Below are 21335 nucleotides of genomic sequence, written 5' to 3'. Positions count from 1 at the left end.
GAGGTTATTCATGACTACCCAATGATACTTCATGATCTTCATACATTTTTTGTGTATTTCACTTTAGGAGTCATCAAAATAACGTTCAAAAAATGTGATGTGATATCACCAAGTTTGTCATACAATAATCTCTAGTTACAGCAACTGGTAAGCGTGTGCAAGATTTGTTTTTGATACATAATGTCAGTGACTTGTGTATACCAGTAACTTAAATTTGAACCAAGTACATGCAAGAACAGAATTGTTAGGATTCAAGAGTAGTTCAAGTCAGACCTTAACCTGCATTATCTTAGCGTTACAAGCTACTAAGAGGAGTATTGTAGTGAATATTGTACAACAATCAAGAATGAACAATATGCCAGACATGCATGTTGTGTGCAAGTTTTGATAATGTGCTCTGACAAAAATAACACACAATGTAAAAACCCACAAATGCTCTCGATATTGTGGTTGAATTCATTGTTGTTGTTCAAGCACAATGAATGATAAATATCGCCATGACAACTAAAAAGGGGGACAATCACTGGGTATCCAGTTGTAGGAAACTCTAAGAATCAAGCTGCTTTAATATACATGTTGCATTTTTCCCAGACAGACAAAAAATATCACTTGTGAAATTATACAGTTTTCTTGTCTTAGCTTGCACCAGAGCACATTGTGTTGGCATGACCACATAATGTCAGTTCACATTAATTTAGAGTGATGGGGCATTTGTAACAGTTCAGATAAGAAGCTTCTAAGTTATAGATCACACTTTTTTACATTTTGTGCATGTGTACAGTGACAAGTTGGCGACTAGTCATTCAGCATTGTTTGCTGGTGCTGTTATATTTGTATGTTCCCTTGTTAATAAAACAACATATCGACAATGTTGGTAAAGCAGATCTTAAGCTAGTAATGGTTTATATGGCAATTGGGTAGTATTCTTGGACACAATGTTACGATGTGGAAAAGATTAGAATTAGCGGCCATCTTGGTGGACAAAATAAAACACCTGCGTGTGACTCGTAGAAAACTCAATGACTATGGTACATTTTTGAGGCATAGTGACTAAATGTACATACAGGCAACAGATCTATTGTACATTTAAGGTTCCAATTCAGTTTTATTTTGATATTATTAAAAGGAATCAGATTCTTACTCTGCTTGTTAGAAAGAAAGAAATACAAAATTAGAGCAGATCAAGCTGAAGGTTAAGTATTCATAGCAGGCACTAGGAATGGAAAGGTGTGTGTGCGTAGGGGGGTAATAGATTGCACAGAAGTTGAGTGACATGCAATATGGGTAGCATACGAGTACCATATTTTCACTATTGGAAGTACATCTTCAGTAGTTTTCATAAAAGCGACAGGTTGGAAAATATAAAAATTTACGTATTTGCCATGACTGTCTGCTGACTTTATTACATGCCACACAATATACAAAAAGAAGTGACATTTTTTTGTTATTTAATATTATCCAATCTATGTATAACATGCATAGATTGGATAATATTAAATAACACAACATTTTAACTTGAATATTGCATTTCCTCATACTCTATAAAGGGGAGGTGATCTGATCATAGAGCTTAAAAAAAATTTTTTTTTTAACTCCTTGCCCTGATTTAACATCCAAAAAATATTAAGAATTCTTACCGTGCCATGTCCGTTTTCAATTGATTGGAGAGCTTATGCACCAGTCTGGCCTTTTCCTTCGCCGTTTTCTCAATGAAAGCGTCGCTCATCTGAGCTCCACCCCCAACGTGTTTCGCAGTCATTATTATGGTTTCCTGTCCACCAACTTATAATACATTTAGTATACACCGTAGTAAAATGTGCGTAATGTTATACGCAACATATACCTCACATTTTCAGCTATTGATCCACCTGAAAGAAAAACATTGTAATTGTAATGGGTTATTCACGGGTCATTTTCGACAACGGGCCGTTTTTTAGGACAACTCGATCAGAAGTAGCGAATACAGTGCGTAGCAATACGCTCTAACAATTATGAAAAAAAAAATACCCGGCTTTCGTCTGGAAGAATAAATTTAGATACACATGCCCACGCGCTTGTCCACTGGCACTGTCCATTGATTGGGAAAAAACGCCGTATATGATCGTACAACAAATCCGGTATCTGAACTATCGTGCCAACTCATGCAGTCAGTGGCGGCTTCAAATGATTTTCCTTGTTGTCGCTGTTTTCAGTCATATTTACGTATATTCTGCGATTTTTCCGTGTTGAGAATTAGTATGTATAGTGAATTTGAATAATTCATACCAAAAATACCTCTAGGTTTGTCATGTTTGTCGTGACATTCATGGAAATTCAGGACTCGTTTTCACAGTACGGCACAGCTCCCTCTCGGTGATCGATATTTGCGTGTCGCTAAAACGAGGCCCGAAAACACGTACATTGATGATGTCATGGGTATCACTTTCACTTTTTATACACTTTCCCACAATTTATAAACAATTTTATCTTGATGTAATTACTTAATGGGCAGCGACGTCACCAATGGCAACATCGTCATTGTGAATGTTTTAATATTTAGTGGATTTGTCGTTTAAATTATGCCTTAAACTAGAAGTTGATGTTGATGGGGAGCCTTTCGTGACGTCATCACTTTCGGTGTTGTTTCACGAGCACTTTCTCACTCGCGCCTCCCACGACATGTTGTGTTGTTTGGTGATGTTGTACAGGAAAAATTGTACCGAATTTCTCGCGATCCCGTGTTATTTTTACCTCCTACTAGTCCCTCGTACGCAATAGATGTAGACCTAATCATTTACTTGGAGGGATACGTACCAGATCGCCGGGGGGAGAGTGAAAAACGAAGTTGTGTTATCGTCAATGGGCTACCATGCTGCGGCGTTACTCGCGTAATACTGGCTGAATGAATGCGATGACTAGTCACATATGAGAGACATTTCGCCGTTTTAGTTTTTTTTAACGTACACTTACTATTTGTTAAAATGCACTCTTGTTTTTGATTTATGTTGGATAACGTGGCACTGGAGTTACTCAAAATTCGCGATCACACGAAGTGGTCCGTCGACCGATCGCAAGAAATTATCGAAAGACCAAGATAGCGGGTGTTGTCATTTTCACACAGAACTTCGGAATTAGTAATAAGCACAGTGACAGTGATTTTGTCATATATGTATATATCTCGCAAATAATCAGCAGATGTGGAGAAAGTAACAGTGAAATTACAAGTAAGTTATATCTAAAGTTATTTATAAGAATTCACAATTGTACAGTTGATAAGTGGAAACATTACCAGTCCCTTACCAGTCTAGATACGTAGTAAAACTTGATTGACGCATGGAGGTCTCTTTTTACCTCCATGATTGACGTGACCCACACGATCACGATGTGATCATGTCTCCCTTTGAAGAAAATGCCCCGAGAATGTACATCTACAATTATAATTGTACCAACATTAGATTCCTGAATTTGATTGAGACATGCTAACCGACTGGGCTTTCATTATTACTTTGCTCGACTGGCTGTGAGTGTTGATTGCAACGCCCAAGCCTAGCTGATAACCATTCCATACATTCCACCATGTGACATAGGAAACAGACAAGGTTATGTAATATGTATACTAGACGTGGTATGTGTCAATTTTGATTAAACACCATGTATTTATTTATTTATAATTGTAATATCCTCTATCATAATACATTTTGACATGGATATTAATTAATTATAGATAAGTAAAGTTTATACTAAAAAGATCCAGTATGAACTCTGTTGAACTTGTGATGATATGCAATTCAATTAACACATGTCAGTGAAGCTTATTGTGACCTCTGGTGTCACCGCTGATCTTTAATGCTGGAAAGTAGCACAGGAAAATTGTTACTTCGCTGAGTTTGCACACTCCATCCCTGTTGTTGACATATTTACATTCTTATCAAATCTTTTGTTTATTCTTCACTATTGTCTTCCAGCATCAATCTTTCAGTTTAGTCTACACTATTGTCTTTGGAGATCAATCTTGTTTAGTCAACACTATTGTCTTTGTTTATCTGTATTTTTTTTAGTTAACTCCATTGTTTGGTTTTTCATTGTTTTAATCATAGACCGTTTTAATGAGTATCTATTTTCTAGTGAAATTTAGCTTTCATCATACATGTAACATTACTATACATACTTTCCCATTGTTCAACAGAAAAAGTCTATATGGCTGTTTAATTTAGAATATTATATATCTCTGTGAAGAATGCAAGTCATGTAACATAAACTTCATAATAATTTATAATACTGTACAACTATCCCATTGGGTCATGTTTGATATGAATCCCAGAAATTTTGTTAAACAAGGGAACAGGGACACAGCGCCCTCATGCCATGGCCATGTGCCCCTTTACCCCGGGGAGCAGATGCTCTGGCAACCATAAAATTCTGATTGACCAGGGATCACATATGGCCACAGTCTTCAACTGGGACCTGTCTAATAGTAAGTTAGGCCCCATTCAGGAAGCCATAGAATGCTCCATTTTAACTTAGAATTATCAAAAAACTGTACACCCTGGCAGGGAGAATCCCCCCCCCCCACTTGGTGGCGCTCCTTCTTGCATTTTTTTTCTAGAAAAACCCCTGTAATTCCATGCGTAAATGACAGTAGTGCATCTATGGTAAAACTAATGTAACCTATTTTAATTTTCACTGTCGCAAATTTTTACGATATCAGGATTTTATGCCATTCGTGAAGACAACATTTTTTGTCATACAAATTCAGAGAAATTGTCACTGGCTTGAAAATTTGTCTTGTGAAAGAGGTTTAGAGTAATATGATCTATTATTACTGTATACATCTGAAACAGAAAACATTTTAATTTATCTGCTCATAAAACACTGTACTGACATGTTCAAAAGTGTTAGGGACATGTTTTCCTTATTTGGGAAACTTTGTATCATGTTTACGACACATTCAAACACTTTTTTTGGTTTACTTCGTATACAGAAGCGTGTACTGAAAATTAATAGAATCTCCTTAGAGAACATAAATGTTTACACAATGCCATTTGGACAGTTATCTCATTAAATTATTACTACACTAGGGAAAAGAGGTATAATAATAATTGCAAAATATCCACTCAGACAGTACAGTAACGCTACGCGTGTTGGTCAATAGCAGAATTTAGTGATTGAGTCTGATTTATAGTAGAAGCACACCACATAGATGTATTGATGACATTTGCGGTGTTGCCAAAAGAGTTTGCAGTAGTGCTCTTAGAAAACACAGATTTTCCCTCTGTACTATTTGTATTAGAACAGATAGAGTTTTTATCACAGAGATTTTATCGTTTCTCATGTTCCTCAATGTGTTCTTCATTCTACAAAAGATGCAAATCCTTATAAATAACCGCCTTTGAATAATGCATTGTAAATATATTTTAAATTAATTTTTCTCATATTCATTGCTGAATCAGTTTTTCAGATTTGTTAGACCTGTTTTTAATTTCCCCAACGGTGAACCATTTTAGTACGCTAACACTGAAAGTATTATAGTGTTATGATAATTAGTTGACATTCTTTGAGGACAAATTTTCCTTGTAATTTTATTTATGAATTATTCACGACGAATTTATCAAAATGATGATTCAGTTTGAGACGCCTACGTGCATAAGGTGTGATATTTCCTGTCCAGATTTGTGTGTGTGTGTCATACAGATTGTCTGTAAGTCTTTCTATAACTGGCTTTGGCTAGGTTACTATTTTCAAAATAAACAAATTAATGAATAAAGCATTTGCTCTGTTAGTAGTGCATGTGCCAAACTAAGTCATATATCAACAATCAAATTGTACAATAAATGCACATGTACAGTACAAGTTCTTTACCCAGAAGCCTCTTTCTGAGTTTCTCTACTACATGAAACTGTGAGGGCGCTAGACTTTTAAAAAAGGTCTCCTGTAAAACCATTTATTTTCCCTGGCATTTAATTTCACTCCATGTATTTTGATGTTTTGAGCAATTTCACTGTATAGTTGGCATTGAAACAATAAGTTCCATTGTTGTATGTGTGTTTTACCAATGCTGCATGATGTACAGCTGGAGACTTTCTCGCCAACATTTTCAGCACTTTTTTCTTTATATTCTTCTATATATTAGGAAATGAACCCTAATTTTAGAGGCAACAGACAAAATTTGAGTCAATTTTTATTTTTTTCTCAAAAATAAATAATTTGACTATTTTTGTCCTAATCTTCTGAAGGAAAGTGCAGACTGTAAACAGGACTATTTTATGAATTTGTGATGAAACGAGGGAACTGATGGTATAAGGCATTAATACACAGATTTTTTGACTCCCATGTGCGAAGCACAAAATGGGAGTCTTTGCAGTTAGTGTGTCTGTATGTGTGTATGTGTGTGTGTGTATGTGTGTATGTGTGTCCGACTGTTCCACTGCTATCTCAAGAACCATACATCGGTTTTTGATGAAACTTGGTGCATAGATGCTCTGGGCCAATGCGCAGATTTGATTAGGTTTTGGTAAAAATCCATGCTCGTTAATTACCTAATTTGCATGATAATTAGCTAATTTTTAGCTGTTCTATGACTGTTCCACTGATATCTAAAGAACCACTCATTGGATTTTGATGAAACTTGGTACATAGATGCTCTGAACATATGCGAAGATTTGATTAATTTTTGGTAAAAATCCGTGCATATTAATTACCTAATTTGCATGATAATTAGCTATTTTTTAGTGGTTCCATGACTGTTCCACTGATATCTAAACAACCACTTATTGGATTTTGATGAAACTTGGTACATAGATGCTCTGAACTAATGCTAGGTTTTGATTAGTTTTTGGTAATAATCCGTGGATACTAATTACCTAATTTGCATAATGATTAGTCAATTTTCGGTTTTTCCACTGATATCTCAAGTACTAATCATCACATTTCAATGAAACTTGGTACATAGATGTCATACGACACTGCACAGACCTGATAGTTTTTATGGTAATATCAGTACATATTAATTACCTAATTTGCATAATTAATTAATTTTCAGCATTTGATATAAGTAGTTAGCATTACATTTCAATGAAACTTGGTACTTACATACTCAAGGACTATGCAGAGATTGATTGTTTTCGATAAATATTTGTGCATATTAATCACCTAATTTGCATAATTAGTTAATTTTCAGCTTTTCCATGGGTATCTCAAGTACTAATCATCGCATTTCAATGAAACTTGGTACATAGATCCTTTAGGACTATGCAGAGACCTGATTAGTCTTAGGGTAAATAATTGTGCATATTAATTACCTAATTTGCATAATTAATTTTCAGCTTTTCTACTGATATCTAAAGTACTAATCATCACATTTCAATGAATCTAGAATTATGCAGACCCAATTAGTTTCCAGTAAATATTTGTGCATATTAATCACCTAATTTGCATAATTAACCAACTTTCACACTGATATCTCAGGTACTATACATCACATATCAATGAATGTACATGGATGCTGTAAGACAATAGACAGACCTGAATAATTGTGGGTTACAATCTGTACATATTAATTACCTAATTTGCATAATTAACCAATTTTAAGCTTTCACGCTGATATCTAAAGTACCGTAAAAACTCCAAAATTTCGACCGGTTTTAAATAATTTGTGTTAGAAATGTGACGTGTTTTTAGAGTCAAAATTAAGGTGCATTTTCGGACGGTCGAATTTTTCAGAATAGAAATCAGCAAATGAAAAAATGGGGATGATAGACAGTGTGCTTCATTAGTTTTTAAAAAATGCAATGTCCGTCAATTGACGTAAACTTCCTCATGTTTCACGGTAAAAGCAAAGGTCGTGGCCGAGTTGTAACTCAAAATCTAAACAAAGTCATCAATCAGTGAGTATTATGACAAGCAAAACAATACATCAAGACGCGGAGAAGAGGTCAGCACAAAACTAATAGGTCAAAAGACAAAGCTGTCTCGCACTACCTAGGAAAACTTGCGAATGTTCGAAGTACAGGTACCCATTGGACAAAAGATACATGGAAGTTTAGCAAACTATCTCCCCGACCCAGTGCAATGTATCCGGTTAGAATCAAAGCTCACGTGTCCCTTATTTGAGGGACCAAATTCTGCCGTAAATTCGCCCTTGGAATAAAAAATAAAATGGGATTTAAGAAAATAAAATGGGACTTTTAAGGTGTATTTTGGCGTCATTTTTCGGACATTTCAATCAATCCTGCCGGCTAAAATAGAGTAAGTTTTACCGTAGTCATTGACGTCTGTCTATTCAAGAGTACACGTGTATGATTTTTATCGTGACTAGCGTGAGCGGGTAAGCTTCCTTTCGAGAATGAGCTGTTATCACTGTGAACAATGTTAAATTATTCTTCAGATGACCAGTTTATTTTTTAAAAACAACTAATTTTTTTATTTAAAAAAAATCATGCCGTTTTCGCATCAATATCCAAGCCAAAATATCGTACTACAACATCAATCTCTTCCGCATTGCGTTCAATAACATTAACATATTTAAATAAGCTATGGTAATTTGAACACGTTGGCATCATCCAGCTTTTTGATTGGTTAATTAGCGATTTGACCTATTTGACCTAAGAGAACATGGCGGATATCCTACAGCATCAAACGTTTATACGAGACCGGAATCATTCGCTTACGATGAAACTAAGTTGACTTTTATTTGTATTTCATAACCATTCAACAAATTTATTTTGTGTACATTATTATAATCACTACTGAGTACAGTAATAATCAACAATTCAGAAACGCAGCATGCCGAGATTTTTGTGTTCGTTTTTATTTGAAACTTTGTTTATTTAGAATATATTTTCGTTACCAATAAAATAAAAATCTCTCAGTCAATCAGAAACCCGGATTCATGCCTTCGAGGAAGGTCCCGTTTGAACGCTCACATCGGTTTTTTTTTTTCGTTTGGGGGAAAACTAAAACTGGTCGCAATTTTCGAATAAGAATGAGTCGGCAATTTTTAGTGGAGTCGAAAATTTGGAGGTAAATAAAACACCGAAACCCGGCAAATAAACAGGCGGTCGAATTTTTAGAGGGGTCGAAATTTTGGAGTTTTCACGGTACTAATTATTCCATTTCAATGAAACTTAGTACAAAGATGCTCTAGGACAATGTACAAACCTAATTAGTTTGGGGTAAAAATCTGTTCATATTAATTCCCTAATAAGCATAATAATTCATAATTTTTTGGTTCTAATCACATTTCAATTAAACTTGGAGACATAGATTTTCTGTTACATTGCGCAGACCTCATTAGTTTTACACTCAAATCTGGTCATATTAATTTTCTGATTTGCATAATTAGTTTTCAGCTAAGTAATTTCGAATTATATTTAATGTGTCTCCAATACTCTCAGCACATGGGAGTTCTTTCTAAGCTTTCTTTGATTTTGTAAGGCAAGTAGTTATGCTTATTCCCTGGTGTGCAAATGATGCAACAGAAAATCATACATATGTAGTGTACACGCTACACGAAATACGAGATTTAAGCTAATCTCATTTGTTTGTATATTGGATAGACCCAATTACGTTCACACATGGGAGGAAACAGTGGTTAGTGAGGGCTAAGGAAAGCCCAAACTTGTTAAGAATATACAAAAATCTTCAGTAATTTTAACTGATTACAATAACTAGGATGGTAGTTGGTACATGATAGTTAGCATATTCCGAAAGTGCAGATTGCAGAATAACAAAGTAGCACAGAGCCTCGTCGTCAATAAATTTGTTTCTCAAGAACAATCTCTCTATGTGTGTTAGGGTTGATTATCATGTCAAAAATGGCATATCAAATAGTTATGAATATACATGCAGTAGTAATTCTTCCAAATGAACATTGAATACAGTGGCGTTTTGGGCGCTTAGCTCAAGCTAAGTGTTCACACGCACACTTTGTTAGTCCATGCAAAAAATCTGGACTGCGTCTTATTAACGGGCCAGATTTAATCCATACTTGGTGTTTCTCAGAGCGTGCTAAGCGTTCACCCAGATTTTTTAGTACAGGTTAAAGTGTTTGACATCTCAGCCCATGCTATAAAGGAGCTGTGTGTGAACGCTACTATTATATTCTAAATAGTACCGTATATATAACAGCAAATTTCTTGCACATATAGATACTATCATAAGCATAATGACTTGCCCATAGTGCCATTTTTTGATTCGGAGAGGATTCTACTATGGATAGATATACACACTATTTTACGTAGAGTAGACCTCACTGTGGGCAATTACTATGTTATATCATGGTGGTATCGCCATGGTTATATAATAATTGACGATTACAGTAATACAATGTAGAACTCCTGACTCGCGATAACAAACCTGATTATGCTAATTTAATAATTAGCTGATTTGCATATAAATGGTTATTTGTAAAACCTGTATTGCTAAATGATATTTATCCTAATTAGCGTAAACTGTTAAATTATTCTCATTTGCGTAAACCGTTTAATTACTTTTTTTTATTTTCGTTTATATCAATTTCCGTAATTTAATGACATTACTTAAGTCTAGAAGCACATTTTTAGAAGTTCAAATAATCTCCAACTTCTCATATGGGAATTTATGGGTTATAAAGTTAAACTAAAAAGATATTTCACATGATCCAAAAATGTATCCTACATTTCTGTCTCCCACAGAACATTCCAAGACTGTGATTCACACATATTATTTTTATACCATATGTGTATTTCTATTACACACTATGTCAAAATATGTTTTAAATTTTATCTATGCACATTGCATACCGGTAAGTGCATCCAGTCGTACATGTCTATACACAACTTGAAGTTCAACGTTGAGTGGGCACCAAGTATTGAATTTGTCTTAAAGGCATGCAGCGATACAGGAATATCTATTTTTTGGAGGATGTCAAGGCAAACTCTCTATCCATTTAGGTAATTGCCCTTGTGTAATTCATGCCATGCACATGCATGTATGGGAAAGGGTGTTAGATGTTTGCAGCTTGTACAGATAATAATAATTTATATATTTCACCAACCACACACTACTGAGGTAGAATATGGCAGATTTTATTTTTGGGAGAAGTTTCCCAAAATAGGAGAGTTGACTATCCCTGTAAAAAAAATTAAATGAAATGGATATCCTAAAAATAGTACATTTTTCAGTTGTCTATTTAATTTTATTAAAATTGATGATGTTATCTTTCAGGAAGAAAACTTTTCTGTTCATTCATGCCTCATTTCATTTACATTATGAAATGTCAGTGTGAAATTAATTAATCTGACAACCTCACTGAAAAAGTCAATATATTTTACTATCTTGTATTAACAAAATAAGCTGAATGTCAGTTGTTACTGTATTTTCTTTCTTAGCACGTTCTATGGTCAAAATTATTTATATTACTGTGAACTACTTTATTTTTGCTTGGAATTAATTTTTGCTGAAGGGATGAATCATTGGAATACAATCCAGTAAAAATACCCTTTTTTGGGTGAAATTCAAAAAATTTTTTGTGCGAATTGACAAAAGTTCAAGAGGTTAAGCTAAAGTAAGTGATATAATAATAAATGGAATGGATGCATACAAGTATATACTTTCTTGGAGGCTAATTGAGCTGTGTGATTGGCCATACATATGTCTGCTTAATTGGAATAAGAACATGTATTTTCTAACAAAACATACATCTAACACAAAGAGAATACTTGACATTTGAGGTAATATTTTTTTGCCCAAGTTCACTGCTTTAAGTTTCAAAATGCTTTTGATCTCAGTATTGATGAGAAGTGTTCAGTAAATAACATTCTTGTGGGTAATGACATGATGATTTTTATTCATTTTAATTGATCACCATATCGCAGAATAATTCATTGTTAGCAAGTTATCTTAGCCACTGTTGATTTTCTTTGCCAAATCCAAATTTAATTTGTGACTGGTGAAGAGTTAGCAGAAGCCTGGCATGTACATGTATAAAATTATGTGAGTCAGAAATTCAGTATTTGAGTGATTACAGATTAGTTATCAATACAGGAAACCATAGTAATTGTGCATTTGTGACATTCAATTCACTGAGATGTTGAGATTGCCATGCCAATCAATCTATCATTTCAATTAGGCAATTTGACAAAACCTTGCACACTTTCATACAGTTGTATTTAGACACTAGCAATGGCTTTGAACCCTGCAATTGACCTATATGTAGTATACATGTACTTCTGTGTCCCATGGGAAATCCAATATTTTATACATCATACTTTTATCTCTATCATCATGAGCATACACACTGTATATTTATTGTTGAATCTTTCAGCACACAAATATTCATACGTACTGTGCATCCTACATGACCTAATTTTGGGATGGGTAATGTGTTGTTAAATACAATGATCTCTCTCACTGCATACTCAAGCTTCACTCCATCACTGTACAGATCAGAAAAATGAAATCTATTTTGTTTCTGTTTCAATCAAATATTAATGAGAAGGATGGTACATGTCAGTTTCTTTCACCATGTGTTTCCTATTGATAACCTTGACCCATATGCTGGGTCTCTGCATATGTACAGTACAGGGAAGTTACATGTACATTGTACCGTACCTATTATTCACTCTATTGTCACCAAGTTGTTTCTGTGTGGCGTTCTTTCCAGTCAGATACATGTTCATAGATCTCTGTCTTATCAATAAACAAATTAGCTTTGAGTCACATTATGACAAGGTTACAAAGGTATGGCAACTTGGCTTTGAAGTTACATGTACATATGTTTGATTTTAATAACAATGTTCGTAGTGATCACTAATTAATTTGACATTTCTGTTAACTGTTCAATACATCTAATTTTAGTCATTAGTCAGGATGAACTCATCTGATTGTCCAGCATGCATTTTTAAACATTTAGCTTCAGTACACACATTCTATCAAACTGTACAATATTTATATCAATAGTTTTATTTTAGAAACAAAATTGATTACATTCGCATGATGAAATTATTATAAATAAGTTATATTCTACTTTTATACACCTGGGAACTTCCATGATTTCTCCTTCATTTGTTGTTAAGGTAGAAAAAGTGTGCCTAGTAATCGTCTTAATTAGCATTTTGCTAATGTGGCTAGCCTTTCAGATCTTCTTTTACATCCAAAGGCACTGTCACCATAGGAACAAGCTAAGGTACCATCTTTTGATTTAAATTTCATCATGCTACATGTATATGTACTTCATCAAAATTTATATCGTTTATAGGTTTTATCTCCCTAAGCAAACTGTCTATCATAATAAGCTCAGATATACAGTTAACCACTGCTCTGTGTTAATTTCCGAAGTTTATTAAGTCTGTTTTCTCTTATTTCCCAACCAATTACCTGACAAGGTATTATATATCCAATGTTATCATGTCAATGAGTGGCTCATATTACAAATGTACCAGTACTTGTGATCAAATGTGTCTTTTAGCAGTAACCTCACAACACTGCATTGGTCTTGTTAGAGAGATGGACTTATGTTTGTAAAATCTGAGAATATTTTACTTGGCCTTTGAGGAGACTTGGGTTAAATTGAACATTACATGTATACATGTATGTCATTTCTTTTTGCTTTTATTATTATAGGTTTATGAAAAAAAAAATTGATCACTGGACAATTTTTTGAAAAACATGCATCTGTGTTGTCATGGAAACTATCAAAAACACACTTAAGCACCTGCCACATTCTTTGGGCCTTACATGTATCGCTAATATTTCCAGTGTTGAAAAGTTGGTGCTTTATGTTGTACAATAATTTTCTAAGAAGTAAGATTCAGGAATACCATGGCTATGGTTGTTTTTTGCTGAATTACCGATAGTTCTTCATTTCTTGATATCTTATTTCTTTGAAATTTTCTATATACATTTTGTACTGTATTTAGAAGTGCATCTACAATAAAGTGCAAACATTGTACATGTATATAAACAAAACATTGCATTTGTGTAGTGGATTATTGAAATATAACTTAGTTTGATTTTAAACACGCCCCTAGCATATGCATTTGCGCTTCTAATAGAGTAAATATGATATTATTATTGAAAAAAAAAGTGACATTTAATTAAATGATTTACCAGTTGGTAATAGGTTACTATTATATACAATAAGAAGTTCTCTCCCACAATGCATTGCACATATGTGCAGTAATACTGTGGAATACTTTATTTTCGCTGGAATTAATTTTCGCTGAAAAGGTATTTTGGGCGTTTTGCTTGGAATTTATTTTCACTGATTTTTGTTGAGATTAATGTAAAATATAGGAAAAAATGTATATTCGCTGGATTTTATTTTCACGGAATCATCCCTTCAGCGAAAATAGCGAAAATAAATTCCAAGCGAAAATAAAGTATTCTACAGTATGCTCAGTATTGACAAATTTGAATTTGACCCCAAATCGTAACATTCCTTGGCGGTTTACATAGTATACTATTGTATACCATTCCTCTGTGAGGATTCCTGTGTGTTGACCCATGATATTACTTTTATAGGAGTGTACATGTAGTTAACATCCAGGGCAGCAAAGTACAATCGAGTGTAACTTAACTTCCATGCTGGCTATCAGCTCACTTTGCCATTTCATAAAAATTTTCAACTTTTAAAGTGAGTGTCAAAGTCATCAATAATTTCAACTTATTCCTTGTAATATTCATCAATGTTACTAAAATGAGATATATTCAGGCAGATTATTCTGCGCAATTCACTACGTTCAATTACCCACCATAGACTCCGGTCAGTCAAAATGACTATTTTGAACTGTAGGCATTAATCAGCGATTCTGCCGGTGACGGAGAGATAGAATCCAGGTCAGGGGAAGCCCCCTGACCTCAAGATTCTTTACCTCTTACGTCAGGAACCCACGTGACCGAGGCCACCTGGCAGCGCCCCAGGTAGCCGTCCATCACTCTTAATTTCTCTCCGCCTCGAGTGGAGATGAAATCTAGCGAGCTCTGCCGGATCGCCTGCTTTTTTTTTCCTGTCCAGATTTTTAGCTTGGGTTGTTGCCGCTGTACGGCATCCGACATTGTAGCTGGTGGGATAAGTTTTCCTTGTCATTTTTACCCTCGTGTCGTTTTCCCCTTTGTGTGTAGTATTTTTCACAACAAAGAAATTAAAATCCGGCGCCACTACGCAACCAGTTGGTTTTCGTGGCGGCACCTTTTACAACTGTAATTCGTTTCCTTCATGCATGTCGTCTTTTATTTTCAGTGTATTTAGCAATATATAGATGTAATGACAGCACCAGGGCTCGCTGCCATTTTCTTTCCGGTCTCCTCGTGTTTCAAGAAGACCGTGCAGTGTTTATATTCAGAATTTACCAGCATAGAACTCGCATCCGAGATACTTTGTCATAGCTACGTGTGGGTTTCGAGGTTTTTGCACGGAAGCGTGTTTTTTTCACTGGAGTTCTGAGGCCTGAGATTTTCTTTCAGAGCCATCAAAATCGCTGAGACTGACCACGTCACAGCAAGGTCGCGCGTCCAGTAAACAAATTGGTTAAAGTGAGCTGCGTGTTTTGCATGAGTGGAAAGTCCTCACGCTCGGCTACCGGTACTTCATGTACCGGGACGTCGAGTAAGAGGCCCGACGGCGGAGGTACAGATATTTTTCTCCGTCTCCCCTACTGATCGGAAGGCATCCTCACAGTCTGTTTTTTCAGGCAATGGTTTACCCGATTTTACCGGCTGCAGCGAGGCTGTGCCCCTGGAGGCTTTCCTCCTATGGGGCCTGTTGCGGGTCTCTTTGTGGACCCTTCCTCGCACGGCGCTGGGTTTGCCTCCGAGTTGAGGGCTTTGGTCGAAGGACTGTCGGGGCAATTGCGTCCCTGGCAGGCCGGATAGATCAGACGCAGTCGGAGCGAGCTGTCTCCACTGTGTCCCCTCGGTGGGCAAGCAGGAAGAGACACGAAAGCATGTTTGCATTCAAACACGTCTCTTCCGAGGAACCCCCGTTCCCAGGCACGGTTCTCCCACTATTTTGGGGGGTGGCCGAGGCTCAGGCTAATTACACTGGTCCTTCTCTGGATCCTCGAGCACTGAATGCCAACAGGGTGCTGGCAGCCAAGTCTCCGATCTCGGGGCAGGGCTTTCAGGGCAGGGCACACGTTGACCCCCTACTTTCAGCCAGCTAGGGTTCGTCACGCGGTAACGGTACAACGGTAATGAATTTTTCCTTGTGTCCGGTCCCCACTGTGGGTTTTGACTCCTTTCTTACTGACCCACGGGCGTCCCCAGAGGGAACCGACCCTGTCATGAGACGCACAGTCGAACATGCTCCCTCTCACATATTTAAAGTGAAAGGAGATGCAGTTCGCTCGCGTCGGATACAGCCGTTACTCCGGGCGGTCCCTCAGAGTCTTCCATCTGTATGACTCGGTAAGCCACGCTTTTGGGGTGAGGCGGAGTATCATCGATCCCAGTGATACGATGTATATACCCCCACCCTTGATCCTAAGGCGACCACCTAAGGTTGCTTCACCGCTTATGGGATCACAGGCGTCAGGATCCAAAGCAACCCCGTTGGCAAGTCTCTCCCTGTCCGCTTGAGTGCGAAGTGGGGCGCAGACCACGCAAGCGGTGTTGGTGGGCGGCGTTGGTCAGCCGTGGAGGATGTAATGCTTAAGGCCCCCAGGTGGGGATAACATTAGGCAACACTTCCCACTGGACCAAACGCTACCCGGTCGGTGTGGTTTCGGGATCAGACCCCATAGCGTGGGATGAGACCAAAACGCCCCCAACCGGATTCCAAGGCTCCTTCCCCAGACCCCGGTACCACGAATTTGGCAAACCGGGCAAAGGGGGATAGCCGCGTTCCATGGGTGTCTTTGCCAATTGAAGACGACCCATCCAGCCCTGAGGGCAGAGTTGCTTGAGCACATTATTATGCGTGACCAGCACTCTGGAGACCTTGGAGGCAGAACGCACCAGCCTCCTAGACTAGGCGACATTTTTACTGGTGGGCCACCACACATCTACATGCGACACCCCCTAGTGTCGCCTGGCTCTCTTGGCCAGGGCCACTACCGTGCTACGAGACGCGGCCTTAGACGCACATGTTTTCGCCGACAAGCTGAGCCGGGGCACGTCCCCACCTCAGTGATGCAGACTGGACATCCTCCACCCTCTTTGTTCAGGGAATGGTGGGTACAGTCTTGGAGCTTCGGAGTGCAATGAACCAGAGGGTTCAAATCGAATCCGCTAGCCAGTTGGTCCTGCCATGGGCAAACGGAGGGCACCCCAAGCACAGAAAACACAACGCCCTAGGGCATCGTCCGCTAGCCAGAGTCAGCCAGGAGGCAAGCGCTTATTCCCTTCCATGGGAGGGGAGGGTAGTGGCGCGCCTCCAGGGAGGTAAAAGCCAGGTGGTGGCTCCTCACCCTCCCTGGGCGGACGTCTACCCGGCAGCAGGGGAGGCATGTTTGATGCTCACCTCTACAACCGGGGGGGACAGGCACGTGTTCGGTGAATGGCCAGGTCACAACTTAGTGACTACTTCAGGCCTTGGGGAACTCACCTCATGGGGGGAAGGGAGCACCCCCCTCGCAACTGCCGAACACTTGGCCACATATCCCTGTCGTACACAGATTGCGCCGGTGTAGTCCGGTTTGGAGACGGCGGGTGACCGACCCCTGGACCTTCCCAGGTGGTGACATCCGTTTACGGGATACCACTGAAATCTCCATTTCCCCCGTCAGTGTCTCCCCTGTTGGGCACTGCCAGGGGACTCCCGCAAGGCGGAAGCAATCAGACAGGAAGTAGCAGTTTGCTGGGGAAAGACGCCATACACAGGGTACATCAGCCGGAACTAAGGCCAGGCTTCTACCCAAATGTGTTCGTAGTACCAAATCTACAAGTGGCAGGCGTCCAGTTTTGGACCTAGGCAGACTGAATCAGTACGTGCTCCTCGATCGGTTCCACATGGAGACACCATTCAGGGTTCTTCTCTCCATCCACCGTTTTGACTGGCTAGCCCCACTAGACTTAAGCGGGGCCTACGTGCACGTACCGATGCACCCAGCGAGTTGCCATCTCCTTTGAATCGCCCAGCTGGGCCAAGTATTCGAATTTCGGGTGCCCCCGTTCGGGTTAGGCACAGCGCCCTACATGTTCACTAGAGTGATGAAACAGGTAGTGCTGCTGCTTCACCAGATGTCGGTACACCCCAATCCGGAACCCAGACTTCCGGTTACCAACAACCCGGGCAAGGGGTAATAGCCAAATGCGTCAGGCTAACACGTGATTTACTTCACCAGTTGGGCTCGTTAGTAAATCGTCCCACCTCGACCCAACACGCAGTTGGTGTCCCTGGGCATGGAGTTTTGACACAGAGGTAAGCTTGGCTTAGCTATTTCAAGCTTATTGCTTAGCGCTAAGCAGCCTAGCCGAATGCCTAGTCAGCGTTCCCTCGGTGTTCCTCCGTGAACTAATACGGATTATCGAAATGATGACCTCAGTTCGAAGGGCCGTTCCCCAGGCCGCACTACGCAGCCGCCCGGTATAACGCTTGTTATAACGCCAAGCTCTCCTATGGGAACTAGATAGGCGGGTTTCGATCTCGGACCAAGTGAAGGAAGCCCTGCCTTGGTGGTCGTCACTGGCCAACCTCGGACAGGGGAGCCCCTTGGGCCCGCTCGCCGCAGGTATGACTCTGGTAACAGATACCTCTCCCCAGGGTTGGGGAGCGCATCTATTGGGCCAACAAGCCCAAGGATATGGCCCCCGCATTAGTTTCGGGACTACCATATCAACCGGCTCGAACTGAGAGCAGTGTACTTAGGACTACCACGCTTTCTACCCGTAGTTCAAGACCACAGAGTCCTGCTCCGCACAGGCAGCGCAGCGGTCTCCTTCAGCGTTGGCTACAGGTCGGTCCTGTCCCCCACCACTCAGAATGTACGGGAACAAGACTAGCCGATTGTCCTATTATTAGGAGACTATTTACTGCTTTCCAGACGCCAAGACCCCATACAAGGGAGCCGCCCAACTGGGACTCATCGGCTGTGTTGTCTGCTCTAAGCAGACCACCCTTTGAGCCTCTCCAATCAGCACCACTCAAATTTTTGACGTGAAAAATAGTCTTCCTACTGGCCCTCGCCTCAGGTAGGCGTCGGTCAGAGCTAGGCGCGCACTGTCCTTCGCGGACGGTTGTGCCACTTTTATGGGCGATCAAGTTGTACTAAAGACACGAATCGGGTGTCTCGCCAAGAACCAAATCCCAGGACACGATCCTCAACCGATCGTCATCCCCCGGCTGGCAAATATTGTCAGTCCGGAGGATCAGGAGGAATTGCTTCTCTGCCCGGTCCGAGCGCTGAGTTACTACGAGAACCGTACCAGGTTTTCTAGACGGGGAACTAAACACATGTTTTTGTGTTACGGCCCTGGCAAACAGGATAAGCCGGCTACCCCGACTTCCGTCTCCAGGTAGATTACTGCGACTGTACTGGAGATCTATAATACACTATCCTCCTCAAACAGATCTTGCAGTAACACCAAGTACGAGAACATGAGGTCCGTGCGATTGCTAACTCACTAGCGCTAGCGTCAGGTGCCCCCCTCAAACACATTCTGAGGGCAGGCTTCTGGAGAACGCAGAACATCTTCATCAACTACTCCCTAAGACTAAGAGACACCCAATCTATTGAGCAGGGTCTCTTCAGGTTAGGCCCCGTCGTAGCGGGTCAGGCCTTGTTTGCTGACCCAGCCTGAACGACCGCAGGGGCCTCTGCGCATAGGCGATAAGTCAGTCTCGGCATTCTTGCGGGCAGATTGTCTGTTCCACTAGCACTTCCTGGAAGCTCCCAGGTTTTGCTTCTGTCGACCTACGCCCTCATGCGATCTGTTTCGGTCCTACTTCAAGCTTATCACCCCCAAATTCGGCTTGGGTCTAGCTTTCTCGGGCACACCGAACCCTGTAACCACAGCAGCATTGGTTTCTTGCTTCAGGGACAGCACAGGCAAGGTAAGACACCACCCTTCTTGGGTCTTAACTTAGGTTTTTGGGTTTGTTTTCATCCCGGACTGGGGAAAAGTCTTTCATCGTTCTCCTTTTTTTTCTGTTTGCCTGGAAAAACCCGCCACCTATTGGTGTCTGACTCTGCCTACAGTTCAAAATAGTCATTTTGACTAACCGGAGTCTATGGTGGGTAATTGAACGTAGTTCACATAGTTCATACCCACCATAGACTCCGGGTCCTCTCCCCCCAACCTCCCCACTCTTTCCGTCGCATTGGTCTAAGTTCTCGAGGCGGAGAGAAAGGAACAGAGTGATGGACGGCTACCTGGGGCGCTGCCAGGTGGCCTCGATCACGTGAGTTCGTGACGTAAGGGGTAAAAGAATCTTGATGTCATGCGGCTTCCCCTGACCTGGATTCTATCTCTCCGTCACCTGCAGAATCGCTGATTAATGCCTACAGTTCAAAATAGTCATTTCGACTGACCGGAGTCTATGGTGGGTATGAACTATGTGAATAGGCGAGTTCGGAGAACCCTCGCTTAAATTTAGGTATACATTGTATGGCAGTTTTGGAAAGAAGCTGTTAACCAGATTTTCTAGCCCAAATCTTTTCGTCACTTTATTCTTATATTCTACAATATTTCTGAAAATAAACCCCAATTTTGGATCCAACAGCGAAAATTTAAGTCAATATTAAGTTTTTACTCAAAGAATTTGGTTATTTTTGTTCCAATCTTCTGAAGGAAAGTGCAGACTATAAACAGAAGTATTTCGTGAATTTGTGATGAAAAGAGTGAACTTGTGGTGAAAAGGTTAAGTTACACTTGGACCATATATGTATGTCAGAATACATGATATCACATATAGTTCATATCCATGTACTACCGGTATATCTTGTTTCCTCACGATTATTTTTTTAAATTTTTTTATCACCAGAAGTCAGCAACTTTTATTCTGGTTATAGACGCGATTAATTCAGCCTTTTCTTGACTACAATTGGTGATGGACATATCGTGATGTTTCCGAAAAGCTCAGGTACATGTATAGATATTTTTTTTTACCCTAGTTGTTTAGCTTATAATCTTCTTTGTAGGTCACAGAATTAAATGCCATTTTCAGCTGTCATGGTTGTAAATGTCTATTATGTAAAATACTTTTTTGCTTGTAATTTATTTTTGCTGAAGGGATGATTCAATGAAAATTTCATTGTTCTTATATTTTACAGTCAACTCGTCAAAAACCATTGAATATAAATCCTATACAAAACACCCAAAATGTAAATAAAGTATTTTACAGTACCACGATAATAAAATCACACCCTTATTTTATTTAATAATATTAATTACTTTATTTATTCAACATCTGGCAGCGAAAATGATTGAATTCAAGAGTG

The 21335-nt window shown here is 39.4% G+C and overlaps 2 protein-coding genes across 5 annotated transcripts in view; one reads left to right on the top strand and one right to left on the bottom strand.

Annotated features, from left to right (window-relative positions):
* LOC100378136 (uncharacterized) overlaps window positions 1-2363 on the bottom strand; it is a 45691-nt gene extending 43328 nt beyond the window's left edge. For 2 of the 3 annotated variants that reach the window (XM_078013013.2, XM_085492452.1), the window contains exons 1-2: window positions 2266-2363; window positions 1638-1868 (exon numbers count right to left, since the gene is read on the bottom strand). In XM_078013013.2, coding sequence (XP_077869139.1) covers window positions 1638-1759 — 122 coding nt within the window. In that variant the 5' untranslated portion in view covers window positions 1760-1868; window positions 2266-2363. The remainder of the gene's footprint in view (window positions 1-1637; window positions 1869-2265) is intronic. The other variant, XM_085492451.1, reaches the window with a different exon arrangement.
* A 273-nt stretch (window positions 2364-2636) lies between these two features.
* The window catches only part of LOC100378287 (ras-specific guanine nucleotide-releasing factor RalGPS1-like), an 87384-nt gene continuing 68685 nt past the window's right edge, over window positions 2637-21335 (top strand). The window contains exons 1-2 of one of the 2 annotated variants that reach the window (XM_085492505.1): window positions 2637-3203; window positions 20879-20977. In XM_085492505.1, coding sequence (XP_085348631.1) covers window positions 20959-20977 — 19 coding nt within the window. In that variant the 5' untranslated portion in view covers window positions 2637-3203; window positions 20879-20958. The remainder of the gene's footprint in view (window positions 3204-20878; window positions 20978-21335) is intronic. The other variant, XM_085492507.1, reaches the window with a different exon arrangement.

The sequence above is a fragment of the Saccoglossus kowalevskii genome, chromosome 17, assembly GCF_978046115.1.
Source record: "Saccoglossus kowalevskii chromosome 17, keSacKowa6.1, whole genome shotgun sequence".
Taxonomy (NCBI): domain Eukaryota; kingdom Metazoa; phylum Hemichordata; class Enteropneusta; family Harrimaniidae; genus Saccoglossus; species Saccoglossus kowalevskii.
This window is presented reverse-complemented; position numbering and strand designations above follow the sequence as displayed.